The 17838-nt window shown below is 43.7% G+C and overlaps 1 protein-coding gene across 1 annotated transcript in view; it reads left to right on the top strand.

The window, feature by feature from the left end:
• SLC39A13 (solute carrier family 39 member 13) overlaps window positions 1-17838 on the top strand; it is a 71521-nt gene that overhangs the window by 17472 nt on the left and 36211 nt on the right. The window contains exons 3-5 of the mRNA XM_073604356.1: window positions 1452-1565; window positions 10957-11087; window positions 14922-15014. Coding sequence (XP_073460457.1) covers window positions 1452-1565; window positions 10957-11087; window positions 14922-15014 — 338 coding nt within the window. The remainder of the gene's footprint in view (window positions 1-1451; window positions 1566-10956; window positions 11088-14921; window positions 15015-17838) is intronic.

The raw sequence follows: 17838 nt of genomic DNA, 5'->3' as shown, positions 1-17838 counted from the left end.
AGACTCGGAACCCAGAAAAAGATGAAAGTGTCGAAGAGGAACGTAGACATTGCAGTGCTGGAGGGGTTTTTCTTCAGTAAGTCTGTCATAATGTGTGCATATATTGTGCATATATTGTGATTTACTTGCACATTATGGCAAACAGCTTCTGGAGGCCCTAACTGTAAATTTTGCTTGGCACTTTACTTCCACTTTAAAGAGGAAGTAAACTTCCCTGTATTGTTTGTACCTATAGGCAAGCCTATAATATATGTACTGTAAATATCTCCTAAACATGCACAGTTTGGGAGATATTTACTGTATACACCGCCAATGATGTCATTGGCGCATGCTCTTTGAAGAAACAGCCACCGTGCCGTTCCTTCGGAGCCCTGTGCAGTGACCGGCGGCTCCCCGCGCATGTGTGGGAGTGACTTTGGGCTGCTCCGGCCACTCACACAGCCGGAGTCCGCGGACTCGGAAGGAAGACGTGAGAAGATGGATGCAGCCTCCAGTGGTGACAACGAGGGCTTCAGTTGCATGTAAGTTTCACATAATTTGCTATTATGCGATGCATACTAGCACGTTATGCCTTTACTTTGCAGGTCAGCAAAAAAAAAAAAAAGAGAGGCAGCGTTTACTTCCTCTTTAATAAGTTTGTGCTTTTCCTTCGATAGAGAAACACCGCACACCAGCATAGTCATGACTAAGCCCTTATGAGTGGGGCGAAATGCGCCAATGGGTGTGGCTACTGGGAGGAGTATGGGCTGAAGCCGCTTCTCACATTATTTTACACTTAGAGCTGTTGGTGTGCAGTGTGTCTCTGTCTTTGAGCACATTCACGCCTGCAACCTTGTCTAGTGGTGGATTCATCAGAGCAGCGGCATCAGCAGTTTGAGCGGAGCTACATAAAGTATTTGTGCTTTTCCTTGTTAAAAGATAATTTAACCAAAAAATTTAAAATGTCATTTTACAGCTTACCGTTTCTTAGATGCAGTGGCTGCTTTAGTTTTATTTTCAGGCTAATACAAATTTCAGCAAGTACAGAAAATACCCATTGATCATGCCGTAAATGCAGTGTCACTTCTTGTGAGCTATACAAAAGGCAAAAACAATATTCTCTTTCTTTTGTAAAATGCTTATCTTCCTAGTACTCATGTAATGGAGATGAACAAAGGCAAAGTGACAACCGTGGCTCCCTTCATAGATACAGTGGAGGAGTGAGTGTAGCCACACAGACAGGAAGTGCTATTTGCAGATTTATCAGGTGGAAAAAGGAAACTAAAGCAGTATCCTTATCTAAGGACTTCTAATCTGCATTGAATTCATTACAATTTGGTTTGGGCTTCAAATACGCTAAAAATAATAGTTATCATTCTGTTAATATAATTCTGGAATAATCATAAGCTGTCAAATGCAGATAGTTCTAGGTCCAGGAATGGGTGTATTTACATTGTTTGCTCTTTTTACAGAGAGTTCGAAAAGGCTAAAGCAACTGTTGAGTTTTGCTATTGGTGGATTATTGGGCGACGTGTTTGTGCATCTTCTGCCGGAGGCTTGGGCATACACCTGCAGCGCCACAACAGGTACCGTTTATCATGGATACAGATCCTCATTTACTGTCCTTCTTACACCTGCTACAAAGATGGAAAGTGAGGAAAAGCTCCCTAATGGGAACTTAAAAAAACAAAAAGTACAGTGAATCTAACCATTATTTCTCTAGCCAAATATAAGGAAAGAATGACCATGCAAGGTATAAAAAAAATCAGGATTTGCCAATAAATGTAATGTTTATAAAATTTAGTTTTCTTTTCCTTTTTTTATTCTGAGCTGTTTATTTGCGGTGCTGAAAGTTTCTGATCAGTCCCTAGAAATATCATAGGTTCATAATTGGAGCATTACATCAGGGGGCCTGTTTACTGTCCTTCAGACTTTAGGGGTGCCAGCGGAGTAGAAAAGATCCAGATGTCAGTGGGAATAAACCATGCCCCTTCGTTGGTGTTAGTGGGAGGAATGGCACCCCATCGTTGGTGTCAGTGGGAGGAATTGTGCCCCATTGTTGGTGTCATTGTGAGGATTTGTGCCCCTCCATTGGTGTCAGTAGAGGAAATTATGCACCATTGTTGGTATCAGGCGATGAAATGGTGCCCCAGAGGCCGCAGTTTGGAGACCCCTCCATTAGAGCATGGGTGGTGGGCCACAGTGGTCCTATATTGTTCGACTGCTGTTTGTTGATCAGCACACAGAAAACGGAAGTTGTAGAAGAAATGTAACTCTCCCTGAACAGTACAGAAGGTTTTTTTGTCTCCACAAACATTTGATTCTAAAAGAAAAGGCAGACACATGTAAATATCTGATAACATTACAGAAGAGAATTTTGTATATACACTATATTACCAAAGGTATTGGGACGCCTGCCTTTACAAGCATCCCAGTCTTAGTCCGTAGGGTTCAATACTGAGTTGGCCCACCCTTTGCAGCTATAACAGCTTCATCCCTTCTGGGAAGGCTGTCCACAAGGTTTAGGAGTGTGTCTATGGGGATGTTTCACCATTCTTCCAGAAGCACATTTGTGAGGTCAGGCACTGATGTTGGACGAGAAGGCCTGGCTAGCAGTCTCCACGCTAATTCATCTCAAAGGTCTTCTCAATTGGGTTGAGGTCAGGACTTTGTGTAAGCCAGACATGTTCCTCCACCTCAAACTCACTCATCTTTGTCTTAATGAACCTTGCTTTGTGCACTGGTCCAAATTATTTGGTGGAGGAGCGATTATGGTGAGAGGTTGTTTTTCAGGGGTTGCGCTCGGCCCCTTAGTTCCAGTGAAGGGAACTCTTAAGGCGTCAGTATACCAAGACATTTTGGACAATTTCATGCTCTCAACTTTGTGGGAACAGTTTGGGGACGGCCCCTTCCTGTTCCAACATGACTGCACACCAGTGCACAAAGCAAGGTCCATAAAGACATGGATGAGGGAGTTTGGGGTGGAGGAACTTGACTGGCCTGCACAGAGTCCTGACCTCAACCTGATAGAACACCTTTGGGATGAATTAGAGTGAAGACTGCAAACAGGCCTTCTTGTCCAACATCAGTGCCTGACCTCACAAATGCTCTTCTGGAAGAATGGTCAAACATTGAGAATGTCATGTGTGATGAAAAGCGTATGAGGAGGTAACGTGCTGACATCACCATGCCATCTCGTTAAGAAGGATGGAAGTTTGGATTGTAGCCGGCCGGCTTCGTTTTCCTATGTGTTTTTAAAGACGTTATAGATGTAAATGTAACTTTTTAATTGACCTAAATAAATCGGGATAGAGACAATATCACGCTATGGTCCACTTTTATCTCTTTTTGGGCTGATTGTTGATGTACTGTTCACGGAGCCATGGAGCATACGGTACTTGCCTGAGAACCTTATTTATCATATCATCTTTGGGATCCCCTGTTGAGCAAAGACCTGGTCTGGGTTAAAGCCGTATGTCTATTTCTGCTTGTCATCTGGTAAAGCGTGCTCTCTGTAAGGTGGCGGTGCACTTGTTTGTGTTAAAAATCACTGGGGTGTTCCGTATACAATGCAGTATCACACTATGGTCTATATTATTTTTTCTTTTTTGGGTTGATTGATAAATCATCTTCTACGGAGCTACGGATCTTATGGTATCTATTTGAGTATCAACTTGTATGCAGAATCCTGATAAATCATGGAAAGCAAAGGCCTGGGCTGGGTTAAAGCCATCTGCCCAAGTTTGCTTACTATCTGGTAAGCGTGTTTTCTATGAGGTGGTGGTACACTTTTTTTTTTTTTGTGATTATACTACTGGGGTGTCCTTCTTTGAAGTTTTTCAGCCACATACAATTATTGGAACTGTCATGCCCTGCAATTTGATTCAAGGACTATAATTTGCACAATTTTTCTCCTTTCCAGTACGTTTGTGCTATATCTCACATTTAATTGCTGCTTTTGGACTGGTCCATCCGATTCTATTACTGTTTTTTGTGGTTATTCTTAGCGCAGTTTATTTTCCCCTTTTTAAACATTTCCATAGACACACTCCTAAACCTTGTGGACAGCCTTCCCAGAGTTGAAGCTGTTATAGCTGCAAAGGGTGGGCCGACTCAATATTGAACCCTACGGACTAAGGCTGGGATGCTTGTAAAGGCAGGCATCCCAATACCTTTGGTAATATAGTGTTCATACAAAATTCTCTTCTGTAATGTTATCAGATATTTACATGTGTCTGCCTTTTCTTTTAAATTCAAATGTTTGAGACAAAAAAACCTTCTGTACTGTTCAGGGAGAGTTACATTTCTTCTACAACTTTCGTTTTCTGTGTGACTAGGATGCCATTAAAATTCATGTGTGTGTAAAGGCAGGCATCTCAATACTTTGGTAATATAGTATATATTACATAAGAGCATTTTGTTTTCTGAATGGTGTTTGCATTTAAATTTGAACTGTCAAGAAGAAAGGAAAAAAAAGCAGGCTATGTTCATCCTGTCCTTTAATCGGCCTCCTACACCTCCCTGCAATGCATCTCTCTGAGGGCGTATGGCTACGAAATTATTTTGACATTAGTTTGAGATGTTTCTGAAATCATTCAGAATTCACTGACAGGTGTATTTGGCCTGAAGTTCATTCTTCTGACCTGCATTGACCTGCTTCAAGCAGGTTTTACATAGACTTGTATGGGAATGGAAAACTTGTTTGAAGTGAAGGAAAGCCGACACACACCTCAATACTGTGACCTTGCTTCCATGAAGGAGAGCCCATGGGTGACCCCAGCATTGTATTACTGCTCTTTCAATGTCCAATGATAGACTGAGATTAGCCCTGGACCTGACTGCCATTGTTTGGAGGGAGGTCACAGTCCTACGAGTGCTGGGTGGTAGGTTTGCCTGAATAAGAAGATTGGCTGCACAAAATTTGTACTCATAATGTTGCAGTAGTACTAAGCAAGGGAGTACAGTATGCTACTGTAAGGCTGCTCAAATATGGCAATTCCAATTCATATGCATTTTAATAAATAAACAAAAAAAATGTTGCATTTGAGCATTACTGGGTATCTGTTCACAAAAATGTATTATTTTAGTCATTAGTGGGGCCTGGTGAGCTGGGTCAGCCCCTAGTTTTTTGCATTATTGAAGAGTTAGGCCTCCCTGCCATTATTCCCACTTTGTTCCTGCAAGCGTCCTTCTTTCCATGTATCGCGGCCCCGGTGCTGTGATTGGCCGGAGCTGCGATGACGTCACTCCCACGCAGGCCCGCGGTAGCTGCCACTAACGGCACGATCGCCGTTAGAAACGGTACGCTCAGTGCGCCTGCGTGCCATTGTCTACGGCGCATGCGCCGTAGACACTGGTGCTTGTCTTTTGCAAGTATCTCCTAAACCTAGTAGGTTTAGGAGATATTTTTTGCACCTAAAGGTAAGCCTTAATCTAGGCTTACCTGTAGGTAAAAGTGGTCTGTAAGGGTTTACAACCACTTTACATATCCAAATTGACACTTCTTCAAGTCTAGTACCGCATTGTGTTGCAACTTGGTGATATGCAATGCCAAGCATTGCGCTGCCTTTTTATGTTGGACCCCAAACATCTCAACGCAGCATTATGTTGTGAACAGGGCACATAGAAAACAATTGCTTTCTATGTGTACCTTAGTTAAGTCTATGACGGTCTATGCAGATTACCGCAGCTCAGCAGATATGGTGTGAACAAGCCCCAATGTAAAGTTAAAGCCCAACTCCAGGCAAAAAAAAAGTTTTCCTGTGCAGTGGGGCTATTCCTGCACTGCACGGGTCAGCTGCTCATTTTTGTCTAGGGGATTGGAGAAAACTTATACTCACCCAATCCTCTGCTCCACCTGCAGATTGCACTCCCCCATGATACAGAAGTGGACTGTTCCTGACGTCCTCACATCCAGAGCAGGACTATAGGCATGATGGTGTCAGGAGCAGTCCAAGGCGCAAGACTGCTATACTGCAGGGGGTGGGGGCTCAGGAGCCACAGGAACCAGCCTTGTGTGGGGTGGATAAGAGGATTAGGTAAATAAATCTTTGTTCTCTAATCCCCTAGACCAGTAGTCTCCAAACTGTTGCCCTGGGGGCTGTATATGGCCCTTTGCTTGCCTTTATCTGGCCCTTTGGGCATTACTCCACCAACTGACACCAATGATGGAGCACCATTCCCCTTACTGACAGCACCAATGGAGCACAATTCCTCCTATTAAAACCAATGATGTGGCGCTTACACAGGAGCATTTTCTACTCCAACTGGCCACAGTCTGGCCCCCCTAAAGCCTGAAGGACAGTAAACTGGCCCTTTTGTTTTTAGAAAGTTTGGAGACCCCTGCCCTAGACAAAAACGAGCAGTTGACTCGTGCAGTGCGGGCACAGCCCCCACTGCAGGGAAAAATGTTTTTTTGCCCAGAGTTGGGCTTTAAAAAAGTCCAACAGGAAGAGTAGGACATAATGGACACAGAAAGTGTGGAGAGTCGCTGAGACACTTTTCAGGTGGTTTATCTCTCCATCATCCTCCCAAATCTGAAATATATTTTTAGGAAGTGCTGACCCTTTAGGCCAATCACATTTGAATGAATAAAAAAACTTTTACTAGACTATAGTTTTCCTTTTAGATCTCATACATGCGGTTTAACACTATTTCATGAATACCGGACAGGCTTGTATGTACAAGTCTGTGCTTGACATGTTCCAGCTGGAAGAGGCAGGTATGTTGGACAGGTGAAATGTGTGCACGTGCAGTACATGACTGTTAGCAGATTGTGGACATGACTGTACCAGACGATGCCCTTACAAACCAGTTACTTTAAGCACTTTACCCTCTGACTAGTTCCTAGCGAGATGTTGGGTTGCAGTAGAATTACTTCAGGCCATAGAATGTCTGTTTCCATTGTAATGTTTTGTGACCTAGCAGACATAATAACACCCAATGTAGACTTTAAAGTTAAAGTGGTTCTAAATGCAGAAAGTTTTTTTTTTTTTTACCTTTTAATGCATTCTATACATTAAGGTAAAAAAAAAGTTCTATATGTACCAGCCCCCAGCCGCAGCTCCCCGTTACACTAACCTGAGCCCGATCTCGATCCAATGATGTGCACATGAACAGCAGCTCTCTCCAGTCTCTGCTTCCTGATTGGCTCAGACACTCACAGCCAGAGGGAATGGTGAGTGGGGGCAAGCCCTGTTATGTGGACATACAGAGCTGGTTTGGGAGTGAAACCCACATGAGTGCCCCCATAGCAAGCGACTTGCTATGGGGGCACTCGGCGGGGGGGAGGCCAGGAGCACCAGCTGGGGGACCCCAGAAGAGGAGGATCTGGGCTGCTCTGTGCAAAACCATTGCATAGAGGTGGTAAATATGACCTGTGTGTTCTTTGTTTTTTTTGTTTTTTTTCTTATTTTTTTTTTTTTTTAATTAAAGCTTTACAATCACTTGAATGTTATAAACTCTCAAAACAAGACCATCTCCCTCACTTCCTACCTTGCTGCTTCTTCCCCCCAAAAAACTAAGAGCTCCTTATCTGCTTGCCTGTTAGCAGAAATCAGCTTTCACTGGCAGATGCAGGTTAAAGCTGGCTGGTGCCGCATGCATGGTACAAGGCAGTCTTCAAAAAGTTTCCGCACTTTTATATTTTCATTGAAAACGGTGAGGGTGGAAGGAGTAGTAAATTGGTCGTGTCTGAGAGTGTCATGTGACTAGACTGTCTGGCAAGCCGGCTGACCTTGCAGTTTAGCATAAAAGTTGTCACGCTGTGATGAAGATGGCTGCAAAATTATAAAAAAAAGTTCAGAAACTTTATGAAGAACCCTTGTATCAGTGTTGGCTCCCTCATCCTTTCAATTGACATTGATAAGGATTCAATAGGTACAGCTGCCCATTAAGACCTCCCCATTTGCATTAAAGCGGAGGTCCACCCTAAAATAAAAATTGACATTAAAATTCTACAAAAAATATATAAAAAAAATTTGAAAAAAAAAATTTTTTTACTTACCAGAAACCCCTGTTGCTAGGCAGTCTTCCTAATCTGCCTCTTCCTATTCCGCGGCGCTGTTCTGTCACTTCCTCCTCTTCGGCGAGCTGCCCCATTGTATTCTGGGACATGTGTGTGTCCCAGAAAACAACAGGGCCATTCACAAAGCGCCGCGTGGCTCGAGCATGCGCAGTAGGAAACGGGCAGTGAAACCGTAAGGCTCCACTGCCTGTTTCCCTTAGGATGGCGGCGCCGGCACCCGATGACATTGCGGGCTCGCTGACTTTGAAAAAAAAAAAAAAGAGAAAGGCTGGAAAAAACATAAATTACCTTTTTTCCCTTTTTAATAAGTGATCGCATTCCCTCTGTTCTCAGCTGCGATTAGAGCTGGGGGGGAGGAGAAGCAGCAGCACACTGAGCTTCCCAGTGAATGGCTGTGCAGTGTATCAGGGCAAGTCTGATCATTGAAGGAGAGCAGGCTAAGGTTCCCAGCATAGCTAGAGAACTGACCACGCTGTGTTCTCCTGCTTAGTGTGGTCCGTTTTTACTGGGAAAGCAGGAGGACTGGCAGGAGCACCAGGGAGTTCACATAAAGGAAGCAATACAAAGAGAACAGGATACTTTATCACACAAGTACATGGTACAGCAAGCGCATATCAGGAATATGAAGTGTTGGGGTAAAAAGCGCTTTTACTTCTCTGATGCCTCCAGTGGGGGCAGGTTCTATATGAGCCAAAGGCACTGATTGGCTGCTCAGGTAGATGAAGCTAATAAGTGCTGCTGCATAAGCTGGCCATGTAGGGCTAGAATTTTAGCAGATTTTTGCTGAATTGGCTAAAATCTGAGCTGTGGGTGATCCTGTTGGCATCACATAGCTTGACAAGTTGATTTTACAATTGACTAAACCCTGTGGGAAATTATCCTCTGAAGTGATTGCATATTTTTAGATGCAGTCGCTGTTTGGATATTTGGGTAACGGCGAGTGTTGCAGCTGTCTGAATACCATAGCTAGCTGGGGAGCCCATGGGCTGAACAAGTGAAATCTGTGCATATTTGGCTAGACTTAGACTTGTCATACGCGTCTTGGATATCAGATCATTCTTGTTAAATCAGCCCAAATTCAAGCAGTGCGTGGCCCTGTCGGCACATCCTAACTCAACAGTCCGTTTTCCTTCCCAATTAGATGCAGTCACTGTTCGGGTATTCAACAACAGCGGCTCATGCCAGCTGCTGAACACAATACCCAGCAGGCAGACTGCTTTAGCTGATTATTTCAGGGATGTTCATATTGGCTTTTTGGAAGGGAGAGGGGTAGAGATCTTAAGCGGAGTTCCACCCAAAAATGGAACTTCCGCTTTAAGGGAGGTGGCTCCCTGACATGCCACATTTGGCATGTCATTTTTTTGGGGGGGGAGCCGGTACCCTCTTTTTAGAGGGTCTCGGCTCCCACTTCACCCTGGCGCACCGCAGCACCGGAAGGGAGATCACCTCTCCCCCCCTCCCTCTCGGCAATCATCTGAGACACGTCACAGGTCCCAGATGATTCCCCGTACAGTCACGGCGCGCCGCCCGGCTCGTGCATGTGCAGTGGGTGCCTGGCTGTGAAGCCACAGCTCGGCGCCCACACTTACAATGCTGGCGCCGCAGAGTGGAGGGGGAGATGAGTGGGGCTTCGCTCCCCTGCATCGCTAGACCCTGGACAGGTAAGTGTCCGATTATTAAAAGTCAGCTGCTGCAGTATTTGTAGCTGCTGACTTATTATTTATTTTTTTAACAGAACTCCACTTTATTCTGTTTGCCTTTTGAGAGGTCAATTCTGGGCCATTCCATTGACCTGGCCACATGGTTTACTGGTATTCTTATCTCCTTTTTTTATTAGTGTTTGCTTCTCTCCTTATCAGGTGAATGATGTTGACATTAAAGGGAACCTTGAATACAGAAATACTTGGAGCTATTTCTGACTAAAGCCAGCCATAGACAGATTGAATTTTGGCGAGTTCAGCAGGAACAGGTTGGATTTCGATCCATCTATTTGCAGGCTGGTTTTACTGAAGTAGATACATCAATTGACTTCAGTACAACCAGCCTGTTGGGCTTTTTTTTTTCTTTTTTTTTTTTGCCTGATCACTGCAGGTGGCTATAGCTGACAGCAGTGATCATTGTATTCTGCCGATGGGGAAGTCTTCCTGCCAGCAGAATACAATAGCACTGCGGGAGAGATTTCCCCATCAGCACTGACTGTTGATTGGGGAATCGAGCAATTTTCTTTCCTTCAACCAATGCATGTATGGCCTGCCTTATATTTTAAAGATAAAGGTTTCAGAGTTCCTATCCCTTTGCCTTTAGTACCTAGTGAGTCACTGACTTGGGACAGGTATGCAGGATTGTATTTCAGATTTCACTGGCGGTGCACTTGTTCCAGATTAGTGACTCACAAGGTAGAAAAAACTGACTATACATGATAGCTGTAGAACTTGTACCTGAAAAAGCAAGTTAGCGGAAGGAATTATTTTATTGACATTCATGTTGTTCTGATGAGATTCATGTTAGAACAGATGATAGGGTGAGTAGATCAAGTCTAGGACAACCTCAACCAGCCATTGCTATACGCAGGGTAGGGCATTCTGCATACAGACCACCAGGGGGCTCATATAAAAGGTCGGTGAAAAGATTTGCTGTAACATAAAACTTCTTTGCATGCGCCGCTACTTTCCTGAGGCTGATATGAACAGCACTGGAGGTTATTATCAGCTTAGGTTGACTCTAGCTGCAATATTGTTCTGTAGGAGCTCAGTTTATATACAGTCCATCTAGTAATTGTGTGGATGATTTCCTTAGCGACTTCCTATAATTTACATTTGTTGAGGATCTGGAATTTTTATAATTACTCAAATGATGCAGGCTTGTATAGAATCGTCTCAGTATGAGTGAACAAGGAATTTTCTATTGTTTCATATTTTATTATAATTTGTAATTGTTTTTGTGTTCTGCAGGAAACTCCCAGTCTCTCCAGCAGCAAAGGCTCCTCGGTCTTTGGGTTATCGTTGGGTTTCTCACCTTCCTTTTACTGGAGAAAACCTTTTCTGATGAGAAAAATGAAGAACAAGAGAAGAGCACCACTCCAGTAAGTGATTTGTATTAAAGAATCTTTAACCCACTGATACAGTGAGGGGAAAAAAGTATTTTATCCCCCTGCTGATTTTGTACGTTTGTCCACGGACAAAGAAATGATCAGTCATCAATTTAATTTTAGTGGTAGGTTTATTTTAACAGTGAGAGACAGAATAGCAACAAAAATATCCAAAAAAAAGCATTTCAAAAAAGTTATAAATTTTGATTTGCATTTTAATGAGTGAAATAAGTATTTGACCCCTTCGCAAAACATGACTTAGTACTTGGTGGCAAAACCCTTCTTGGCGATCAGAGGTCAGACATTTGTTGTAGTTGGCCACCAGGTTTGCACACATCTCAGGAGCGATTTTGTCCCACTCCTCTTTGCAGATCCTCTCCGAGTCAATACGGTTTCTAGGCTGATGTTTGGTAACTCAAACCTTCAGCTCCCTCTACATATTTTCTATGGGATTAAGGTCTGGAGACTGGCTAGGCCACTCCAGGGCCTTAATGTGCTTCTTCTTGAGCCACTCCTTTGTTGCCTTGGCCATGTGTTTTGGGTCATTGTCATGCTGGAATACCCATTCACGACCTATTTTTAATGCCCTGGCTGAGGGAAGGAGGTTCTCACCCAAGCTTTGAGGGTACATGGCCCCGTCCATCGTCCCTTTGATGCAGTGAAATTGTCCTGTCCTCTTAGCAGAAAACCACCCCCAAAGCATAATGTTTCCACCACCATGTTTGACGGTGGAGATGGTGTTCTTGGGGTCATAGGCAGCATTCCTCCTCCACCACCAACTCCTTCTCTTCCAAACACGGCGAGTTGGGTTGATGCCAAAGAGCTCGATTTTGGTCTCATCTGACCACAACACTTTCACCCAGTTCTCCTCTGAATCATTCAGATATTCATTCTCAAACTTCAGACGGGTCTGTACATGTGCTTTCTTGAGCAGAGGGACCTTTCGGGCACTGCAGGATTTCAGTCCTTCACGGCGTAGTGTGTTATCAATTGTTTTCTTGGTGACTATAGTCCCAGCTGCCTTGAGATCATTGACAAGATTCTCCCGTGTAGTTCTGGGCTGATTCCTAACCGTTCTCATGATCATTGAAACTCCACGAGGTGAGATCTTTCATGGAGCCCCAGACCAAGGGGGAGATTGACAATTATTTTGTGTTCCTTCCATTTGTGAATAATCGCAGAAACTATTGTCGCCCTCTCACCAAGCTGCTTGGCGATGGTCTTGTAGCCCATTCCAGCCTTTGTGTATGTCTACAATGTTGTCCCTGACATCTTTGGGCAGCTCTTTGGTCTTGGCCATGGTGGAGAGATTGGAATCTGATTGATTTGCTTCTGTGGACAAGTGTCTTTTATACAGGTAACAAGCTGAGATTAGTAGCACTCCCTTTAAGAGAGTGCTCTTAATCTGAGCTCGTTACCTGTATAGAAGACACCTGGGAACCAGAAATCTTGCTGATTGATAGGGGATCAAAAACGTATTTCATGTGTTAAAATGCAAATCAATTTGTAACTTTTTTGAAATGCGTTTTTCTGGATTTTTTTTTTTTTGTTGTCATTCTGCCTCTCAATTGTAAAAGAAACCTACCATTAAAATTACAGACCTACCATTTCTTTGTCAGTGGACAAACGTACAAAATCAGCAGGGGATCAAATACTTTTTTCCCTCACTGTATCTCTCCTGTGCTCCCCTCCTGGCACAAAATACCCTCTGATTTTGAGGAGCATGTGACCTCCTCCCATGATGCAGTGCCCAGAACCAACAGCCCATCATTAGTAAAGAAAGGACTCCCTGTGGTTGAGCAGAAGTAAATCCACCAATACAACTACTGTTCAACTACCCTGTATGTATTTTCTGGCTTGAACAGCACTACAGGCTATAGACTGCAGCACTGATCAGTGTATCCTGACAGCGGGGGAGTCTACGCTGTCAGAATACAATGACACCGTGGGGAGGATTCCACGTCCACATTAAGTCAGTGGATAAGGAAATTGGGTCAGTTTTTTTTTTTTTTTTCCCAACCTGCTGGTTGAGCGAAAAAAAAACCTGAACCATGTATGGCCAGCTTCAGTTTAAAATCGGGCTGCCTGTCCTTCAGTAAAATCTTTGTATGGAATCCTGTGCTGTCAATTGCAACATTTTGCAAAGTTGTCTGACAGATTTCTCACTGGGGATGGGATAAGACAGATTTACACTTTAACCTGTTCCCGCTCGGCCTATGGGCGCATGACCCCTTCACAAACCTCTCTTCGATCCGGGTGGATGTCATATGACCGTGATCAGTCATCAGCTAATGACTGATCACTGTACCAGCCTGCTGTTGGTACCATGTGACCGCTGTAACCAATTATAGCAGGTCATGTGACAGTTGTAAACAATAAATGATTTTCATTCAAGCCATCCATTGTATACAATTGTGTTGCTAGCTGTGATTGGTCACAGTGATCACATGGTACAATCACAGCTAATTGCAACAAAACAAACTGAAGGAATCGATTTCATTTAGTAAAATACCGTATTTGTCGGCGTATAACATGCACTTTTTTCCCCTTAAAATCAGAGGAAAATCGCGGGTGCGTGTTATACGCTGATCCCCGCTGACTGTGAGCGGAGGAGCGAGCGCCGCCGACATACTACATAGCCGAGTGTACTCGGCCAGGTTCGGCTAGCTCCGCTTACAGTCACGCCCAGTCCCTGTGTTATGTCCATCATAGGGCGGAACTGGGTGTGACTGTGAGCGGAGCTAGCCGAACCTAGCCGAGTACACTCGGCTATGTATGTATATCGGCGGCGCTCGGCTCCGCCCACAGGACTGTGAGAGGAGCCGAAAGCAGCCGAGAGACACAGGACCGGCTCTGTATCTCTCGGTGGTGCCATATTTAAAAACTGCAGATGACACTGGGCAAGGCTGCAGATGACACTGAGCAAGGCTGCAGATGACACTGATAAGGCTGCATTGATAGGCATTTAAATGTAAGTTTTTTTTTTTTTTTCCTTAAAATTTCCTCCTAAACTTAGGGTGCGTGTTATACGCCGATCAATACGGTACTTGCATATAGCAATGAAATTCATTGAAAAAAAAAATTTAAATACTGATAATTTAATAATGGTAACATTATGTTGTTCTGGTCAAGGCGTGTTAAAAAAAAATCTAAAAATAAAAAATTGAAAATATATATATATATATATATATATATATATATGTGTATGTATGTATGTATGTATGTATGTATGTATTTTTTTTTTTTTCTTTGTACTGTCACCAGTCAATGTCCCTGATCACTGCCAAACCCATTATATGATGACGCTGACTGTACTGCACTGGTGACAGTATGTAATTTTTTTTTTTCATTTCTTTATTTTCCAAAAAATTGTGACAAATATTACAACTTCAAAAAACCCGCCATGCCTCTTACTAATTACCTTGGACTGTCTACTTTCCAAAAAGGGGTCATTTGCAGGATATATTTGTGCTGTCCTGGTGTTTTTGTGGACTCTATAACTTTCCTACAAAAGAGATTACTGTAGTGTGTCACTTGAGTGACTGCTCTGAGTCTGCTGACATACAACATGAGAGCACCCAGCAGCAGTCTTAGTGCTTTTGGATGGCTGCACAAGGGAGGCTTTAACAGGTAAATAACATGTCTAACACGTGTTAAATCCACCTATAATCTTTCATTACAATGTTTTGATCCTTGACAGCCCTTTTTGACACGGAGGAATCTTGACCACAATAGCAGGGGTGTGCGAGGATTAGATGTATTAGGGAACTCTACATGTAAAACGTTTCTTGTTTTGTAGCAGACTTACTTATCAATATCTTGTTTCAGAAACTGGCTTCCGGAAGTCTAATGAATGGAAAGCATGACATGCGCAAGAAGGATTTAGCCAAAGAACAAAGCTCTGTAGGCAGCAATATTAAGGTAATATTAGTTTAAATATACTTTGTTCTTTTCCATGAAACTCCATCTTTTTCTGAAAACAGACAATCCCCTCCAATCAGATACGCTACAAACATTCTACAAAATCATGCCAGCACACTGAAAAAGTGAGGTTTGCCTACTATAAACATATGATCAATTACAATTGGAGCCTGTAAATTTACCTTAGGTTCTATGCCTACATCTGACACTTGAAATTTCAAAATGGGGTTCTACACATTAAAACATGCCATTTTAATAAACTTAAATTGCATAAAGGTTTGGCTTGCAATATATCCTATTAATGTAGTGTTTGTGTTTCTTTTTTTTTTTTTTGTTAAACGACAAGCTTCTCCCAATGGGCATTAGATGCTGGTGTAAGTCAGACAGAGCCGCCTCATTTCTTGGCTGGAGGACATTCAGCATCATCTCGTTCTTTACTCCATAGACTTGCTGTCCTTGGCTTACCCTTTTCACGTATGAATGTATATGTTGAGTGGATTTTTAAGACAGCTTACCTGTAAAAATCCTTTTCTTGGAGTACATCACTGGACACAGAGCACCATAATAATGACTATATGGGTTATACGCTTACCTTCAGGTGATTGGATACTGGCAACCAATAGTAAGACGGTTCCTCCCATATAACCCCTCCTATACAGGAAGTGCCTCAGTTTTGTAGCAAGCAATGACGATCCCAAAAAGAGGGGAGGGACCTATGTGTCCTGTGATGTACTCCAAGAAAAGGATTTTACAAGTAAGCTGTCTTATAAAAATACATTTTTCTTTATCGTACATCACGGGACACAGAGCACCATAATAATGACTATGTGGGATGTCCTAAAGCAATGCATCTGAGGGGGGGGGGGGGAGACACATTATCCCTAAGCCCAACGGGCCTGAGATTATAAAGCAGCCTGCAACACGCTGCTGCCAAAATCAGTCTCATTTTGAGATCTCACACCCACCTGGTAAAACCTGGTGAACGTATGAACTGAAGACCAAACGGCTGCTTTGCAAACCTGAGCCATAGACACCTGCTGGCGTACTTCCCATGATGCACTAATCCCTCTAGTGGAGTGTGCTCTTAAATCCCGGGGTGGAACCCTGCGCTTTAATCCATACGCCTGGACAATAGTCTGGCGAATCCACCTGGATATAGATGAACTTGTTGCCGGCTGTCCTCTTTTAGGACCCTCAGGCAAGACAAAAAAGTAGTCAGTTTTTCAAAAGGGAGCTGACATCTTCAAGTAAACCTTTATCGCTCTCACCAGATCCAGTGAGTGAAGCGACTTTTCCTCCCTAGTTTTAGGGTTTGGAAAAAAGGAAGGTAAAACGATATCCTGATTCAAATGAAATTTGGAAACTACCTTCGGTAAGAAATCCGGACGAGGTCGCATGACCACTCTGTCCTGATGAAGAATCATAAATGGTTCCTTGCTAGAAAGGGCGGCTAATTCTGACACCCTTCTAGCCGATATAATAGCCACTAGGAAAGCTAATTTCCTGGTCAATAGGACAAAAGGAATATACCTAATAGGTTCAAAGGGCTGACTCTGTAAGGCTGACAGTACCAAATGTAGGTCCCAAGGACATAAAGGCGGCTTAAGCAGTGGCCTCAAGTGTGTTACTCCCTTAACAAAGGTTCGCACCAAGGAATGGGACGCAATTGGTCTTTGGAAAAAAAACGATAAGGCCGAAATCTGTCCCTTAATTGTCCCTAAAGCGAGCTGCAAGTCTACTCCTGTTTGGAGAAAGGCGAGCACCCTTCCAATCGTATACCTAAGAGGGTTCCACTTCCTTTTCTCACACCAAGAAATGTAAGACTTCCATACTCTATAATAAATAGCTCTAGAAACTGACTTTCTGGCATTTTATCAAAGTGGACAAGACTGAACCCATAACACCACGGTCTTTCAATAGTCTGGCCTCAATAGCCAGGCCATCAAATTCAGCGACCGTAAAGAAGGATGGAATACGGGCCCTGGAGACAACAGGTCTGGATGGCAGGGAAGGACCAACTGGTCCCCTACTGCCAATTTCACAATTTCTGATTACCATGATCTCCTGGGCCACGCTGGGGCCACTAAGATCACTGGCTTCCGTTCCTTCCGTATTCTGCGTAGTAAGTGCGGCAGAATTTGGATTGGAGGGAAGGCATATATCAGAGCAAACTGATCCCATGGAACTACTAATGTGTCTATCCCGACAGCAAGCGGATCCTTGGTCCTGGATACAAACCTGTCCAGTTTGGCATTGAATCTGGATGCCAGCAGATCCACATTTGGGGTCCCCCAGTATTGGCAGATCTGTATAAACACTAAGGTGTGCAGAGACCATTCCCCTGGTAACAACTTTTGGCGACTTAGGAAGTCCGCCTGCCAGTTGTCCACCCCCAGAATAAACACTGCTGACAGAAAAGGCACATGTTTTTCTGCCCAGGTCAGTATATGATCTACCTCTCTTTGGGCTGCCCGACTCCTGGTACCTCCCTCGTGGTTGATATATGCCACTACAGTGGAGTTGTCGGACTGGACTCTGACAGGAAGCCCCCGCAACCTGGAAGTCCAGAATCACAGGGCTAGACGAGCTGCCTGAATCTCTAGTAGATTGATGGGCAGAGTATTTTCTGTCTGGGACCATACTCCCTGCACAGATGCTTCCACTAGGACTGCTCCCCAGCCGAGAAGACTGGCGTCCATGGTTACCACTCTCCAGGCTACTGATGGGAAAGACTTCCCCCTTTTTAAGTTGCTGGTTTTTAACCACCAAGAGAGGTACCATAGAACCTGTGGAGATAGAACCATAGGTTGATCCAAAGTTTGAA

This window comes from Aquarana catesbeiana, linkage group LG11 (assembly GCF_042186555.1).
Source record: "Aquarana catesbeiana isolate 2022-GZ linkage group LG11, ASM4218655v1, whole genome shotgun sequence".
Lineage (NCBI taxonomy): Eukaryota > Metazoa > Chordata > Amphibia > Anura > Ranidae > Aquarana > Aquarana catesbeiana.
This window is presented reverse-complemented; position numbering and strand designations above follow the sequence as displayed.